The 17,653-nt window shown below is 34.7% G+C and overlaps 1 protein-coding gene across 1 annotated transcript; it reads left to right on the plus strand.

The window, feature by feature from the left end:
* Nucleotides 1–3,995: 3,995 nt before the first annotated feature.
* Nucleotides 3,996–13,610, plus strand: LOC138335933 (mucin-3A-like). The gene is made up of 4 exons (XM_069285134.1): nucleotides 3,996–4,150; nucleotides 5,164–5,463; nucleotides 10,716–10,924; nucleotides 11,211–13,610. Exons 1-4 carry the CDS (start codon nucleotides 4,129–4,131, stop codon nucleotides 11,694–11,696), a joined length of 1,017 nt encoding a protein of 338 aa, XP_069141235.1. The 5' UTR covers nucleotides 3,996–4,128; the 3' UTR covers nucleotides 11,697–13,610.
* The last annotated feature ends 4,043 nt before the right edge of the window (nucleotides 13,611–17,653 follow it).

A 17,653-nucleotide genomic window follows, 5' to 3' on the forward strand; every position in this document is an offset into this window, starting at 1 on the left:
AATTGTCTGACAAAATGTAAATATACATGTAAGTACTTACCCCTGCTCTCAGTAAAGGTTAATTAGCCAGTGTAAAGGAGTAGGACTAGAAACTTGGAATCTAGGTAGCCCGCACGTTATTTCTGTAAATCCCTTCGGCATTTTTCTAGGATTTACTAAGTTGTGGCTTGGTTGGGAATTCTACAAATATTATCATGGGAAGCATTTCCGATGAAATTGTAATGACAACTATAGGAGCCACAAAGGAGTTTAACAATACCGCAGTGCATGGCATTTAGTTTGCAATATGACAGGGCTGTTTGAAAAGGTTCACGGTTGATTGTTGTCATGGCTACATAGATCTGACTTTGTGAAGTATATCCTGTGATAATTTGTACGTTTATAAATATGATATTATCATTCTTTCAGTTGTCAGCTGATACAAATTAGGTTTGTAACGTTGCACGAGGCTATAGAAATATTGCACAGACTGGTTTCGAATAGGTATGGAAAACTTAGGCGTAACTGGCCAATGTGTATTGTTGAAGATGCTCCTTGCTGACAAATGGTATTTTTTTCACTATCACAAACAGGAGTAGACGATTTAGTATTTTTCTTCAGATACAAAAGTTACTTACTTTACACCATTACCACAATTAAAAAGTTTAATCTTCTAATTTTATTTCAAGTTAAAAATATGAAAAATAATTAATTGCATCCCGAAAAAAATCTGTGGCACTATATCTTATATGGAATGAAGTAATGATTGCGCATACACCAAAGGCGAAATGAATATTTTATGTTATTTTTTGTGTTAATTAGGCATACATATACACGATTAAACACCAAGTATTGTTCAAATGATGAATATATCATTTATGCTCTGTCAGCGGTGGAGGCCGATTACCTTTCCGAAACAAAAATATAAAGTTATTATAACGTATACGTAATAAGGTTCATATCGATGGTCTTGATATTTCACGAAATGCACACGAGAGCCTTTTTCACGCCCTAAGGCCCCGGACTATCTACATGTAAGATGAGGTTACAACACCAAGCAAAGCCAAAATTCCGTGCCTAATCCATGTTAACTATAGAGATTCGTTTAACTGTTTTGCCGTTTGACGCAGTGTGAGTCAACTAACGCCAGGCAATTTGGACGACGGCGGGAAACATAAGACGACCCGCGTTATGAAAATTAACATTTAATTTATTTAAATTCAATTTTTCAGAAGGTGATGATAAGTGTAGAATCCAAGGTAAGCTAACAACTTTTGCTTTTGTACAAAATTACAAAGCTCGTTTAACATTGCAAGTTTAAAAATTAAAAGCCGTGTCGGAAAGGTAGTGGGCATTTAATGTATTTCGGTATTAGTTTCCAGTGATAAATGCATTTATTCTTAGCCATGCGATTACCTTATACATATTGTGAGTAATCTTTGAAAACATATATTAGAATCGCTCAATTTATTATTACTCAATAATATATTGATTGTTAATTATACATCAACCACGATCGCTATCGCACAGGGACCATTTGTATCGCACATTCTATATATGCGGACGTTACATATCGCACATCGTGCGCACAATGCACATCGTGTAACGTTACATGTGATCACACAACACAACTGTAATTAACATACATGTGTATGGAATTGTGACGGAAATTAGCAGATATAATTTTCATATTCTTATTCGTCATTGTTATAAAAACTTCCTCCCATTTTTTGATATTTTGATGTAACTGTGATGTTTATTGTAGAAGTTAAACAACATTGTTTCATGTCCTGACGGGTATAGCTGTGAAGGAATGCAAATAGAAAATGGCAATTATTCGCTCACTGCTTTCACTTTTAAAAGCATCATATGCGAATACTTTATTTAAAAACATTATAAAAATGTACGGAAATAATTCATAACAAAAAAAAATGATACTTTGACTTTTACACATTTTTTATTGTCTAAATAATTACAAATGGATTAGGCACAAGTTATTTTAACTGATGAAGCCCTCTTCAATCAATATGAAATATTTACAGGTGATGACATAGTTATAAATCATAATTTGATTTAACAGAGTACATAATAACAAGATATACTATATATTATATTATTATATAATGTTCAAAATCTTCTGCTGGACTTTATAAATGATTGCACAAGTTCAAATACATGGCAATTTACTTCCAAAGCCAAGTTTACATTTCCGTGAAGTAATAAATTTAAATTTACTAGTATATTAAGATCATTTAAAACTTGGAGCATATCTGCACGCACGGCCAGCAGCATAGTTTTGACATTCAAAAAAGAAATGGTTTAGCATTTTCACAAGCGTTGCCACAATTTATACAAATAGAATTTGGTGCCAAATTTACACGGAAAATGTCATTTTTGAGAGAACTACACTGATGTCTTAATTTAGGAGGTTGTTATGTGTGCGTGGGGGTAACTATAGAAGACAAATAGAAAATGTCAAAAGGGGGTTAGAAATATCTTGAGGACCTTTGCCCTACCCCCACCCCATTACGTTTGATCTTCCTACGCCACTGTAATATCAACTCAGACCATTTACATTTTATTTTTGTATTTCTATATGCAACTATTTTATAGTTTACAAATTTCCTATACCAATACTAAACGCATTGAACTTATACAATTCTCACACCATTGCCAAATTCTAAAGCTCTTCAATCAATTAAAAAACACAAAGGTTTTAGTACCTCGGTACTTTCAGTACTTTCATTTATAAAATCGACGTCGGCCATATTGGCTGAGAGTAAATACAGTAATTATTCAAGTTAACACACATTAACACCTTGGCCCTGCAGGTAGGGCGTAAGAATTGTACCTGCTGCCTCTAAAAAGTGACTATTTAGGATCTTATCTTTTCTTTCTGCCTATCTTAATTTTAATTACTTTCTTCCTCCTGACGTCTCCTATGACAAACCTCATTTTTGGCATTCTGTTGAGCGCTCGCCCCTAAGAGGAAGGCTCTGGCTTCTGTCCCCTGGCCGAAACACCAAAGTCTATAAAAGTGGTAGTTTCTGCTCCTGCTTAGCACTCAGCACAAAGGGAGTGGGACGACTGGATCGTACGTTGTCGTATAATGTGACCGGGTGTCTTTGACTGCATGCTTCAGTAATATAGCACTGTAAAAAGGCAATAGTTCCATTATAAAAGAACACACAACACGCATCGCACATTTCATGCACGCAACACACCGTATACATGAGAGGCCGTCCTTACATATAGACTCTGCAGGTTAATAGGACGTTAATTTAATCAATAAAACAAAAATTAACACCTCTTGGTAGCGAGTTCGAATCCCGGATGGGGTAATTGCCAGGTACTTACAGTACATTCATGGTTTTCCTAAGGGTACTCCGACTTAAGTTCACTTGCTAAACCTGACAAAATATGGGAGTATTAAAATTATACGTGGTTTGATAATTAACAAAAATGACTGATGGCTTTATGAAGCAAATTTTAATGATTTATATTAGTCTGTTCTTTGGAGGACTGGGGTTATCGCAAGTTCAGATTGACAAGTGTATTAATATACCGTATTGGTGTCAGCAGTAATTACGTGACCACGTGACAATTACAGACCAACTCGTCACAAGTAATTACTGACCACGTGACAATTACAGACCAACTCGTCACAAGTTATTACTGATTACATGGCAATTACAGACCAACTCGTCACAAGTTATTACTGATAACATGACAATAACAGACCAACTCGTCACAAGTTATTACAGACCAACTCGTCCCAAGTTATTACTCACCACATGACACATACAGACCAACTCGTCACAAATTATTACTGACCACATGACACATACAGACCAACTCGTCCCATGTCTGGTGATATTAAATCTTATATCCACATGGTGAAACACAATAGATATAACAATTAGGTTAAAGGAAAGCTTGAAAAATAAATCTGAAATTTTAAAGGACAGCTAAATACAATATGGGTCTCGGTGGATATAAGCAACTTATTTATATGTGTACACCCTACAAAAGGAAGTTATATCTCATACATGTCGATACAGCGTCATTCTGTCGTGATTCAGGCCCTTAACCACAGCATACTTGATAAGTGTACACAGAAATCCGCACACTACATACATTGTGACAGACATGATAAGGAAGAAGAACGAACGTACGTAAACAAACATTATATGATATGTTTACATGTGTCAATTCTAGATGCATCTTTAAAAAAAATGAAAATTTCATGAAATATAATTTAATTAACGATTTCATATAATAATTTGTGCGATTGGAATATAATGCTCACGTGGAAATTTATAAGATTTCTCGACCCTGTAACGGCGATTATTTTTTATTAAAAGAATACATGTACATTTAAAAGCTGTTCTGTGAGACTGTTAATACTAACCACATGAACATTTTGACTTGTAAGAGCGTACAAATCATTGTTAAAAACGAACGCATTTTGTGAGATGGTCTTGTATATGTAAATGTGTATTATTTCACATGCTGTAAATATCGCATTATATTAGATATGCTATGATATTCAACTATTTTCATTGGCTAATACATGGTCACGTGACGTTTAATATATAGCATATTGACTCGGTAACTTCACTGCACAAACGCTGTATTCTTCAGGGGGCCGTTCTTTGACTAACGCTTTTCTGATAATTAATATGCACATTAAAGATTGTTTTAGACATTTTTTTGTAAGAAACAACATATTTAATATAAAAATTAAGGACTTTTGTTTCGATTTATATGGTGATATATCGTCCAAGTAGGATAAATTATGACCAAAGGTCAACTATTGATATGTATTGTATAGCACAGAGCAAAGGGAAAACGGAAATGTTAATGTATTTAAATAAGCTAATTTGCTTGGTCCTATTTTGATTAACACTAATTATCATTTTATATATGAAAACGATTATATTGTCCTGTAGTTTACATTGGCAATCTATATTCTTTGTCATAGCAATCACATCGATTTAAAAAAAATGCACGCGATCACGTGGTGGAATGTAGGTAATTAAGATGTTATTCCGAACTTTCAATTTTATGAAAATACTGACTCCCCGAACATTTTTGTTGAGTCAAAACAGTTTAATACATATTTCCTGTTACGAAGTACATTCATCATGATTTCAATTGTTCTTTTTCCGTTTTTGTCAACAGAATCAGATTCAGACGACAGTGAGGATGAAAACGATATCGATACAACGTCATCTACTACTCGACCATCACCCAGAAATACAACTCCTACCACACCCTCCTCCCCGCTTTCCTCAACCAACACCGCCACCATTAAACCCACCACCGACACCCCCGCCTCCATCCCATCCACAACAGGCAATGGCAGAGGTCCGGGGCAGATGACAACAAACAATGGAAGAGATGATTCGAAGGGAACAACTAGACGGACTACAGCAACTTTGGGCCAAACAACCACAACCTTTGGGCCTATAACGACATCAGGTAATGTTAGTGAAATATTCTACATTTTGTATTCCCTTTTGTTGGTACAGGGCAATTGCAACATTGAATTGTCGTCGTTGCCGTCGGTTTACTATTCAAAGCGTAATGGCGTTGTTCTTTTGGTCACCAGTTGAACCTTCGTCCCAATGTGGAAAGATTTAAGGGTTTTGGGAGATTGTACTAAATCAAACCTGTCTGTAAGGACCATTCAAGAGACAAGGAGAAAGTGGTCTCTATAGCCAGGTGGTCTTTATAAACAGGTATAAACAGGTCAAATTTTATTATAAATGACCATTTGGGACCATAAGAAAGTGGTCTTAAAATTTTGCCATTTGCTATCTCAGTGGAGCATGCTGTCATTGATAAAGAACAAGCACAGTCCGTTTGATGACATTATACTGATAGTTATACTGATAGCGGGTAATGCACAGGGTTTTGATTCTTATATACGTACATATTGTAGCGGTATCATAGTCAAAGTCAATAACTCTACCGGATATATGTCAATTGAAAGCACAGATGGAATTAATTTTAAATAAAACTTACTTACATTTAAAATTTTCGACAATTCCTTTTTTCATTTACTTATTTTTCTTGCAATCGCTGAACAGAGCTTGATAATAATCCAATTGTTTCATACTGTACATATATCCTAAAAACATTTTCATGCAGCTTTTCGCAGAATCAAAGTTTTTATCTCTACACTTGGCAAAACCCTTATGTTCCTTACGATGGACAATGACAAACTGTTATATTAACATTGAGTAAAGAACCTCTAATACTGAAACGTGCTCACAGGAATAATAGGTACAAGTAAATCAAAACAAAGAACAGTGGGAGTGTAGAGATGGAAAGGTGTGTATTTTTTTTTTCAATCAGTCTATCTTTTTGTTCGAGGTTAATAAGCATGCAGTAAATCAGTTATTGCATGATTTCTCGTCACTCGGGAATTATTACCCCCTCGCTACGCTCGGGAGTAATAAATCCCTTATTACTCGAGAGCCATGCAATAACCTTTACTTGTATATCAATTTGGACCTACAAGAGTGCTCATATGTGGCATATATGGAGACGTTCCAATTTATACCAACGTACATATTAGGAATACCTTTTCCAATACATTTCCACAAATCTGCATGCTTCGTCCCAAACATTTTGAACATTTTTTCTCAAAACTAGTCTGCATTTCATGTTTAGCGTTTATAAAGATGCATAATAGTAATATTTGCGATGATTAAAACGCCTTCCTTTATGCCATATTTGCATGATATAATTTACAACCGCCATTTCACTGACAAAGTTATAAATTGACTCGAGGTGTATGTTATTGTAAAGTCGAATCCGGTCAAACCAGCGCTCCATTTACATGCTACAGACACTAGTAAACATATAGTGGCATGGTTATTTAATCACAGAATTATGTACCGAAACCTGTGGAATTGCTAAACTTAAATGTACAATTCTTTGCATAGTTTATAAAAGCAACACAATAATTTACGATTCAGCAGTCATCGGTTGGTGGATCTTACCTTTTAAATTTGCCAGTAATTTTTTAAATATTTTTCTTTCGTGCAGTTTTTGTATTTTGTTTCTTCGGCTCATTTATCGCATGTATTTGTGTCACTATGATCACTTTTGTTTCATTTAAGAAACCTCTGATACGATAATAGCAATGACTATTGAACTTATATGTATGTGCAGTTATATCTAGGAAACCAGCTTTGACCTGTCAGCACTAATTCTCAATATATGTCGACAACACTTTGTATACAGTCGGTGTCAATGAATACTGATGTTAGCGCACGTTTTGTGTCCCCTCTATCAGATAACTAGGACACTGTCATGCCGATCGATTTTTGCAGACAGGCCTTAAGCCCGGAATTAGTCATATATGGTTGATGCTACCGATGTATCGATACAGCAAAAGGCTTTAGTACTCACTGCCCCCTGTTATAGTTCTTTGCTCGTTTTAGTGGGAAGACAATGTCTTTTAATGGTGATACAGGTAAGTGTTGGAATACTAGTACTATTCAACTGTGACGCTGTAAATGCAAAATATTCAAGGTACAATATGAATGATAACGAGTGCGTGGCAAAGCTGAACGTTTCGAGTTAAGATATGTTCCAATTAGACTTGAACTAATGTTTGTGTAAACAATTGTTTTTGTGTTATGAAGTAGCGTGATGTAATTTGACTCGAAAGAAAATACCGGTATCTATTTCCAAACCTGTAAACAAATTTTTAGTTTTATGGAATATTTTGTTCTTGCGGAATCAAGGTTCTTGGGTCAAAGTGCGACTGATCATCCAAGATGTATTGAACATATGTTGAATATTTGCTTTCATGGTTTGTTGTGACGAAATATTCAATGACATGTACAGTTAAGGTTTAAGACCCTATTTGCATGTTATAATCTACATCCGTCATTTTTCTGACAAGGTCAAAAAAGGACTCGGTGTGTATGCCTTTGTAAAATCGAATCTGGTTAATCCAGCTCTCCTAGTACATGCTATAAACCCTAGTTAACATAGCGGCATGGTTATTTGGTGACAAAAATATTTGGTACTAAACCCTGTGGACTTGCAAAACTGAAATGTACATTTTTGTATATTTTGCCAAAATTAACTAACAATCTACGAGTCAACAGTAATACCAATAGTTAGGCCCGATGCATAGACACTTCATATCAAGTAAGTAATGTTCGTGTACACTATAGAAGTGATATATAGGCATACAGGATATCACTAGTTCAAACAGGGTCTTAAACCTTAAACCAATTTCCGTGATTTCATAGTCATGGTTTCACAGTAACAATACAGAAGGGACAGTTCTTACACAGCGACTATACATTTTATACTGTATAACGGGTACATTTTGCGGACGGGTTATTTTCGCTATATTCGCGATTTTACTGAAATCCACGAATTCTAAACATAAGCGAAGTCGGGACTTTGTTTACTGTGTGCTCTATTCAATATAGAACTTCTCACAAAGGATGAAGCTAAATTTTAACATTGACAACATTAAAACTTTATTGATATTTGAATATTGCATTCAGAGGTATACTGAAAATTAAACCCTCGCGAATAAGGCTTACGATGTTTTCGAAAAGACATTTACATAGTGTTTTCTGTATAAAGATGAGAAAAATACAGAATTACCGGCAATTTTTATAGTTTAGTTGTGATCGGGATCTGCCCAATCTGTCCAGTTTGTCAGTCGATACCCTGATAGGACTATTTTGAACAACTGCATGAAAATTGTTGAGAAAGTTAAATCAGCTGTACGTTTGAATCACTTCTATGATTCGGTTACATAAAATTTAATAATTTTCAGTTAGTTTAGATCTAACAAAGCCGTATAACTGTTTACCGGTTTCGACGTCGCTACGACAACGTCATCCAGTTATGTTCTTATTTGTAATTAAACATATTTGACTTCTGTTAGAAATTCTCTTCCATTCTCGCCCTACGGCAGTTCGGGTTAAAATTGCATTATGTCAACCTATAGGTGCGTGACACTAACGTTAAAAAATTAAAAATATACAACCAATCATGGTAGCTGACCCTAGGTGGCCCGTGCTTGACCCCGACAGCGAGCGATCCAACCATTTCCAGCGAATCCAGCAATAGCTGCACGCGCTCATATTCCAAATAATGCATCATTTTTTTCCTTTTTTTTTCGAATTCAATTTGTGTGCGCTTGTCTCATCATGTCTATGGTCGGTCGATTATCGTTAGGTGGGTGTTAGTGGTGGACACACAGGTGTTTTCTCAGTTCAAAAGCTTGTCTTGTGTATTAGGTTAGGTTAGTTTATATGAGTGAGTTTCTGTAAAAAAAAAAAATGGGACATAACGAGCCAGTTCTAATTTTATGTTGTAACGAGTTTTCATATATTATGTTTCCTCAGACGGAAGTGTTTACAGTTACAATACACAGATATTATTTAATTAAAGAAATTATTCGAAGGATTTATTTATGATTTATTCTGCTAAGAATAGGATTTGATCATTACATTAGTACCTTATTCCAAGTTAAGAGTGGTTATCAATTGTTTTGCTAGAAGAATGTTTATTATTTGTACTCATTAGTACCAATGGTACTAATGTACAAATGACACTGTGATGTAGTGATAATTGATTCCTGATGGATTAAATTATTCATTTATTTATCAGATGAAATCTGGAACTATTTACAACAATGTAATTCTTGTTACTATTTATCATTGAAGAAAGAATGTATTATCTATATAATCAAAGCTACATAACAGAATAGAATCAGATGATAGTATGAGAACTATTTGTTACCCTATTGAATTATTATTACGTATATTTCGTCAATGATTGGCAAAATATGTACCTGTATATTGGAATCCTGGTTGTTTCTTAGAGAATTTTAGTATTCATGTGAATCTATGGTGTAACTAAGTCGTCTAGTCTTCTATCCCTAAATTACTGATGTGGCAGTAGCCGCACTACAACTGGTTATCATTAAGTTGGTTCAGGATACACCCACTTGACCACTTGACCGTCACAGAATGATTCTATTTTTAGCATTTGGGCCCTCATTTACGAAAGGTTTCAAATGCCAGTTAACATCACTATCATGCGGTAAAATTGACACATGTTACAAGCCTCACCGATAATTTGTGACATTGATAAGCACTGATGTTGTAGTATGCAAATATAACATAAAAGCGTCGGAGATAATCAGCCGGGAGTGTTGAATGGTCAGGGAGACTAGATTTCCTGTGACCGGAAGCAATAACATGTTATAATTCAGGAGATAATATACCGAACTATCCGATGGACTCCATCCAATAGAGCGCTCCAGTAGGACAAATGGCCTCCCTGAAAACATTTCTTACGGAAACACAAAAGTCGAAAAGTTCGGAAAGTTTAAAAAATAGGGAGACGGAAAATATGTACAACACTTTATCAAATGCCATGCAACTTTACTAGGAGTGTGATGTGATTGGTCGTTGTCAGTAAAAAGTGTAATCACTCACCAAAAAAACTGAATAATACCTTCAAACTGTATATCCATGTCAATTTGTTTGTCTGGAGCATACTTAGCACATGATCTATTACAACACGTACTTCTACCAAAACATGTCAGCTATATATTGTTAGCATTTTTGTCATACTTTTCATTATTTGAGAATTTTTGAACTATTGTTTTGTTATAACTCGATAGTTTTGTCTTCTTGAAAGTGACACAGTTGTAGAACGATGTCCATTTTATGTTGTAGAACTGACCTTGACTCCGTCCCCTCAGAGTTCCAACACGGTCACCATCGCCATATTGGCAGCTGTGGCAGGACTAGTGTTTATTATCATCATCATCCTGGCTTTTTGTCTGGCCTGGCGGAAGTGGTGTCAGAGACTTCCGGTTACAGGAGAGGAAACGGGTGGGGACAAATCCACTTACCACATGTACTCCGAGATTGACCGCACCACAGTATGTATGAAGCTGGATTAGATATAGCGACTTATTAGTTTATAGTACCTAATTCAATAATAAAATTCATTGAATCATGGAACGATTTTGCATAAATATGAAGTTTTATAAGGTAACTTTAAAATTGTGATGTCATATTTGGCACCTGTTGACAATGCAAATATGGATTATATACAGAAATCATCATAATCCTCAAAATTAATTTTTAGTTTCTTTAATATATCTTACATAGCAACATTCGGCGATCATTGTGGGTATCTTTTACTCTTTGTATATTTCTATTCAGGTTATCTTGGATGAGGAAACCAGAGGTGCATCAGGTTATCCCGCCACAAGAGCTGTCCCTACTGCACCATCTTATGACGTCATACTCGACAATCAGATCAACGATAAAACATATGACAAGCTGCACCAAAAGGAAAACGTGGAATCTAAAAATACCTATTCTGTTATAGACATCAGACAAGTTGATTTAAACGATCCACTGTTGAATACATATGACGTCATGTCTAATATTACAGGAAAACCAGTCAGTGTGTCCGGTACGTTAGAACCGGGCCCTGAGGAGACCCCACATGTTTCTTCAAACCGTAACGCGGACAATAATACAAATAATTCTGTAACCATGGAAACGCCAGATGGGGGTCAGTACTTTTTACTGGAAAAAATTCCCGAAAATACAGAAACAGCTGTCAAAAATGAGGACCAGGCACTTTTAACTGAAAATGACAACTACTTTAAACTTGAACCTAGAGATTTTTCACAAGAGTAAATGTCGTATGGATTAGAATATAAAAGAAAGCAATTGTAAAGGAATGGTGTTGTCCGGGTTCGGAAAAGTTGCATTTACATATGATTGGATGTATGTTAAAATGGTGACCAGGAACAGTGCTGCAACAAAAGAAATCAAAATATGTACAGCAGCATTAACTGTCTACCGGGTTTTATTTTTATATATATACTTAAACTTCGATCTGGACGTTTTGCATGCTCATTTTATTTTTTACCAAAACAATTCCGTCTTTGTATATTACAGAGTTAGCTCCCTTGCGTGTATGTGTGTCACGTCGCTTAGATGTTACGACTTTGCTATTGTTAGCAAGCTGTTCTGGATAACATTCGTCTCTGGCTCTGGTCGGACGTAAATAGACCCGGCTTACCAGCTGTTGTGATAAAGAGTATCCCCTCGTACATTTGGTATTTTCCGTGTTAACTATATTTACGCATTTAATCAATAAACATGCGACATAGTCACAAAATATCATATTTTTATGTTAATTTCACTCGCATATCAAAACATCATATTTCTATGTAAATTTCACTCGAATCACAAAACATCATATCTTATGTAAATTTCACTCGCATCGCAAAACACCATATCTTATATAAATTTCACTCGCATCACAAAACATCTTATATACATTTCACTCGCATATTTTCATTTTTTTTCAAATACGTTTTTTGCTTCCTTATAAGTTTCAATCGTTATGTTCAATTTTTTTTTCAAAATGACAAACGGATGAATATCTTTGTTTGTATTGTTAATGTACTTTTTACTCTTAATAAATGATTGGCTATATACCATAGGTGTTAGTGTCTATGGACAGTGTCGTAACATCAATGTTTGGTATTTTTCATTTGACAATTTAAAATCATGTATGCTGATGTACCATCAACGATTTGAACTACGTTAAGAAACTTGTCATTCCTACTTTTATCGCACTAGAAATGATGTGCTTTCTAGCGTATATACTTAAGAATTGATGTAACTATTTTTTTTAATTGTATTGGGGTATGGAAGAGATTTTGTTTACAACTATGTGAATCCGTGTAGCGGATTTTCATGAAATTTGCAAACTAAATTGATTTCATAACCCGATGAAATGAAAAAAGATAAGGACAACAATGCTTATAATTAATTTTCCAGACTACTTGATAAAATAAAAAATACGTTTACACGTACTATCTCATTAGTTTTCCAAGTAATCCTTTTTCCAAATCAATAAACAACGTCAGTATTTGTATTGTGATGTCACGATAACGTCGGGTTTTTGCGCCATTCCCGGATTTTATTCATAGTGGTATAAAAAGAGTCGGCCAATCAGAAAGCCAGATTTAGAATGAAAACAAATAAAATATAATCATTGTCATATGATTGCGCTTATTTGTACTTTCGACGTATCGTTTATATTGTCATTATGGTGATAAAGTGGATTTATTATTGCGCCAAAATAGGATATTTCATACCATGTATTTATATATATACAATGTAACTTGAAATTTATATTCAAATGTACTCCTATCCTCTTGACTTATTGTCACATCTCACCTTACATGCTATGAAGTACCTTTATGCACGCTTTTCGTTGATGAAATTAAGGCAATAGCAAAGGGAAGATACCATTGGTGTTCTCTTAAAAGTGATATGTATATATGTTTCAGGTAATATGCTCTTGCGTTTAAAATAATTTAAAAGTTTTAGTCTATTTGACTCTGTGTCTTTGAGTGAAGGTCAAGGTCATGTATTTGAATAACCTTGGAAGACATCCCAGCATTACTGGCATTTTCCCTGAAAGGTACATTTTTTTATTTTTCTCCGAAAAACAACAAGGGAAGTTAATTAAAACAAATGCTATTAGGCTATTTCACTGCCATTTTCGTAAATAAAGTGAATTTGAAACTTGAATGTGGTATTTTGAGTTTGTCTCTATGACATGCAGTAAAAAAGCATCAATATTCAGTAAATAGTTCTTTTATTTCCGTAAGTTTACAACTTATTGAACCTAGCCGTTATATGATGTCAAGTACTTTAACATCATCAGTAATAATGATATTATCAGTATGTATCTAATTCTATGATGTTTTATATACTCAACGACATCACCACAAGTCCTACTTACACTGTTGTTCTGCAATAGATAAACTGATTCTGAAATAAAATAATGACATGATATCAAATATTTAGAAATGTCATGTATGTGACATCACCAGTTTTGTAGTCTTATCATGGAAATGTGCATTTCAGAAATAATCATATAGAAGTCTCTGCTATCCCCATTTAATCAAAAACACACTGTTGTTCCTCATATAAAGAAGAAAACGGTTAATAAGACAATATCGGCCTGGTTATGCACCCAATCCATTACAAATACATGCACATTTTAAAGGAAAAACAGGAAAAGTTAAATAGTAATGAGAAAATTACAAATCAACACCATCCTTTATAAATACATGTCTATTATCAACTTATATATATAGACAGAAAATAATTATTTCACTTAAGAAACTGAAATTATCAGAAAGACAAATACACATCTATGGCTATGGAATACGAATTGGACAAATTAGAAAAATCATATTTATTCAATTAATGTTTCAATTAATACATGTATATTAATATTAGCTAAATATAAAAATCAAAGTATTGTAATGAGTTTTAACTCATCAGGACCCTTTCACAATAAATGACACTTCAGAATTATACAGATGGAATTGATTTTGATTCACTTAACCGTGAGACAATTTATTTACTGTTTCCGACAATGTCTTTTTTAATACTTCTTGTCTTCCAATCGTTGAATAGAGCATGATAAAAATCCAATTGATTTATACTGTACATATCCCCTGAAATACTTTGATGCAACATTTCATGTAATCGAAAATTTTATCTCTACACATAGCAACATCCTTGTGCTCCTGACGTAATAACATTGAGCAAAGAAACCCTGGTACCGAAAAGTTCTCACAAGCATAAAAGGTACAGGTAAATCAAACAGAGAACAATAGAAGAGTGGGGTAGGGGGGTGGAAAGGTGAGTAGTTTTCAACCAACGTGGTCTGGGTTTTTTTTAAGTTAAGAAGCATGCAGTAAGTCAGTCATTGCACGATTTCTCGTCACTCGATCATATGATAACAAATAATACATTTATTGGAACATTGATTAACTGGAGCTTTTGGTGTTTGTTTAAATATTTTGATATCCTTATTGAACTATTTTTTTAAAATCTTGTCAGCTTTGGTTAGTTGGTCTATTGATTGACCTAATCATTGGAACAAGGCGATTAAAGATTATCTCCCCTCTGTTACAGCATTTGTTACCATGGTTGACTGTTCACATATCAAGCCCCTTTCAAGGTCATGTAATAATCCTGATTGGCCATCAAAGGAGGGATTCAGCCCCTTTCAGGACCATGTTATCCTGATTGGCAACGAAAGGGGTTGTGTAAACTCAACTTTTTTGGCCGCAGTTTTCCTTTCTAGATATACGGTTCCCTTATGCGTCATACCTCTTTCTAAATTTCTTTACATATTTTACATTTACATGTATTTCCCAACCCACACTTTAGCGATTGAAACTGATGCACCCTGAGTCCCCAATCAGCAGTCTCCGAAACACTCACCTATTGCCCAACCCACACATTAAACATTTGAAACTGATGCACCCTGAGTCCCCAATCAGCAGTCTCCGAAACACTCACCTATTGCCCAACCCACACATTAAACATTTGAAACTGATGCATCCTGAGTACCTAATCAGCAGTCTCCGAAACACTCACCTATTGCCCAACCCACACATTAAACATTTGAAACTGATGCTCCCTGAGTACATAATCAGCAGTCTCCGAAACACTCACCTATTGCCCAACCCACACATTAAACATTTGAAACTGATGCACCCTGAGTCCCCAATCAGCAGTCTCCGAAACACTCACCTATTGCCCAACCCACACATTAAACATTTGAAACTGATGCACCCTGAGTACCTAATCAGCAGTCTCCGAAACACTCACCTATTGCCCAACCCACACATTAAACATTTGAAACTGATGCACCATAAATACTCAATCAGCAGTCTCCGAAATATTCATAGGGGATTTCCACAAATCTACTTTTAATTTGATTCTAACGTCCTTTTATTGTGCACCTGTGTGTATCCGCCAGGAAGTACATCTCAGTATACAGTAACAAAATTAGAAGTAACTGATTGAAATTCATTCTTTAGATAAATATAAGTTATGAAATTAACACAACTTTTCAATTCACATCCCATTAAAATAGGGAATTTGATTTTTTCACCGAACTACTTTGGAAATTCCTACTACTTTCGTATATGAAAAAAAATCTGACTGCGATTATTTTTGCGATTTCATTTTCACAGTAATTTATTTTTGTGAATTCTACCCACAAACATAAGTTGATTTACAAAATAAACTACAGGTCATTAGAGTCATTATTCTTACTTTCTAAATAGTAACACATTGGTATTTAATTCATTCAGTTGTAGTTAACAACAAATGATAGTCATTTTGCTTCACCTCGCCGGTAAGTTTGCCTTAATACTTGATATAATCGCATGTACATGTAGTTATCGGCAGAAATATATGTTTTCTTTGCAATAAAATTTTTTTCTGATACATTCAATTCTTTGTTTTTGCTAATAACACAACAACACCATCCAGGACGCTTTCTTAAGTGCTGCTTTGTAGCAACACACCCCACCCGGTCACATTACGCTGACAATGGGCGAACCAGTCGTCCCACTGCCTTAATGCTGAACGTTAAGCAGGAGCAGAAACTGTCGCTTTGATAGACAATAGTGTGTCTTGGCCAGGGGACTGCCTATCTCACAAAGCAAGCACTAAGTCGACGGTCTAAAGTGAGACGGTGTAAAGAAGAAAATTACTTAGGAAGGAGAGAATTCATCAGATCATAAATTTAGATGTCTTTTAACGTCATGCAATAGGGGCAGCAGATACAATTATATATGACGTAGATTGACATATCTACAATTGATCAAAACTGTAAGCAAGTGATTATACTAATGCTTGTTTATAAGAAACTTGAAAGTTAACGAATCCATTGCAAGTAATGTAGCTCTACATTTTGTTTACTATCGAGCATTTGGAACGATATCAATACGGAAAACGACTTTTCGTCCATCTAAAACCACGCTTTTGACCTTGAACTTTATAAACAGGAAACTATGATTTAGAGATGGTGATCAGATTATAATCCTTTGATCAGGAAATGTACACTTATGTTCTGTTTTATTTCCAGTTTTGTTTTAATCTACCAGCTATCTCTTTATAAAATTAGAATTTTATTCCTCCTTGGTAAAGTCAAAATTATAAAATTTGATTAAACCAGCTCTTCAATAAAGCTATAGCGTAACCTAAATATTTAGGTCAGAATAGCGTAAGCGTATTGAAGAGCTGGTTTTAATCAGATTGCAAAATTATACTATATGTTATAGTTTTTCTTTACCTGTGTTTACTTCCCCTTCAACGAAATTCTAAACTGAAGATATTCTGTTAAATCACTCTTTATACCACAATGTAGATAGTTTGCTGGATAACGTCCTATTACCTGCCAAGGTCATTTAAGGTAAGTGTACCACTGCCCGAGTTATGCAGTTACACGTCGGGGCAACGAGAGTTCCAATCTCACAGTTACTTGTTTAGTGTGACCTCCCTTGAAATCAAAATATACATATTGTTGCAGGTTTTAACTGTAAATAGTGATACGCCTTCTAGATTCACGCTAGGGAGAATTTACTTTTAGTATATATTTGTGTTGTGTCTAATTTTAAAACTAAAACTGTTTATAAGTCTATTTAAGGTTGCAATTATAATTTAATAGCTATCATCATCATCATTATTGTATTGTTTGGTGGTCGTTAGCATGCTTCTGTATAGGATTTTGATTTTTTTTTCAAAGAGCCTGTTTTTCC

The sequence above is a fragment of the Argopecten irradians genome, chromosome 12, assembly GCF_041381155.1.
Source record: "Argopecten irradians isolate NY chromosome 12, Ai_NY, whole genome shotgun sequence".
Taxonomy (NCBI): domain Eukaryota; kingdom Metazoa; phylum Mollusca; class Bivalvia; order Pectinida; family Pectinidae; genus Argopecten; species Argopecten irradians.

Bases quoted from the DNA above. Each gene is read 5' to 3' on its own strand.
- LOC138335933 (XM_069285134.1), top strand. From the start codon at position 4,129: ATGATAAGGAAGAAGAACGAAC. The intron at 4,151-5,163 runs GTACGTAAACAA...TTTTGTCAACAG, and splicing joins GATAAGGAAGAAGAACGAAC to AATCAGATTCAGACGACAGT. The intron at 10,925-11,210 runs GTATGTATGAAG...ATTTCTATTCAG, and splicing joins CCGAGATTGACCGCACCACA to GTTATCTTGGATGAGGAAAC.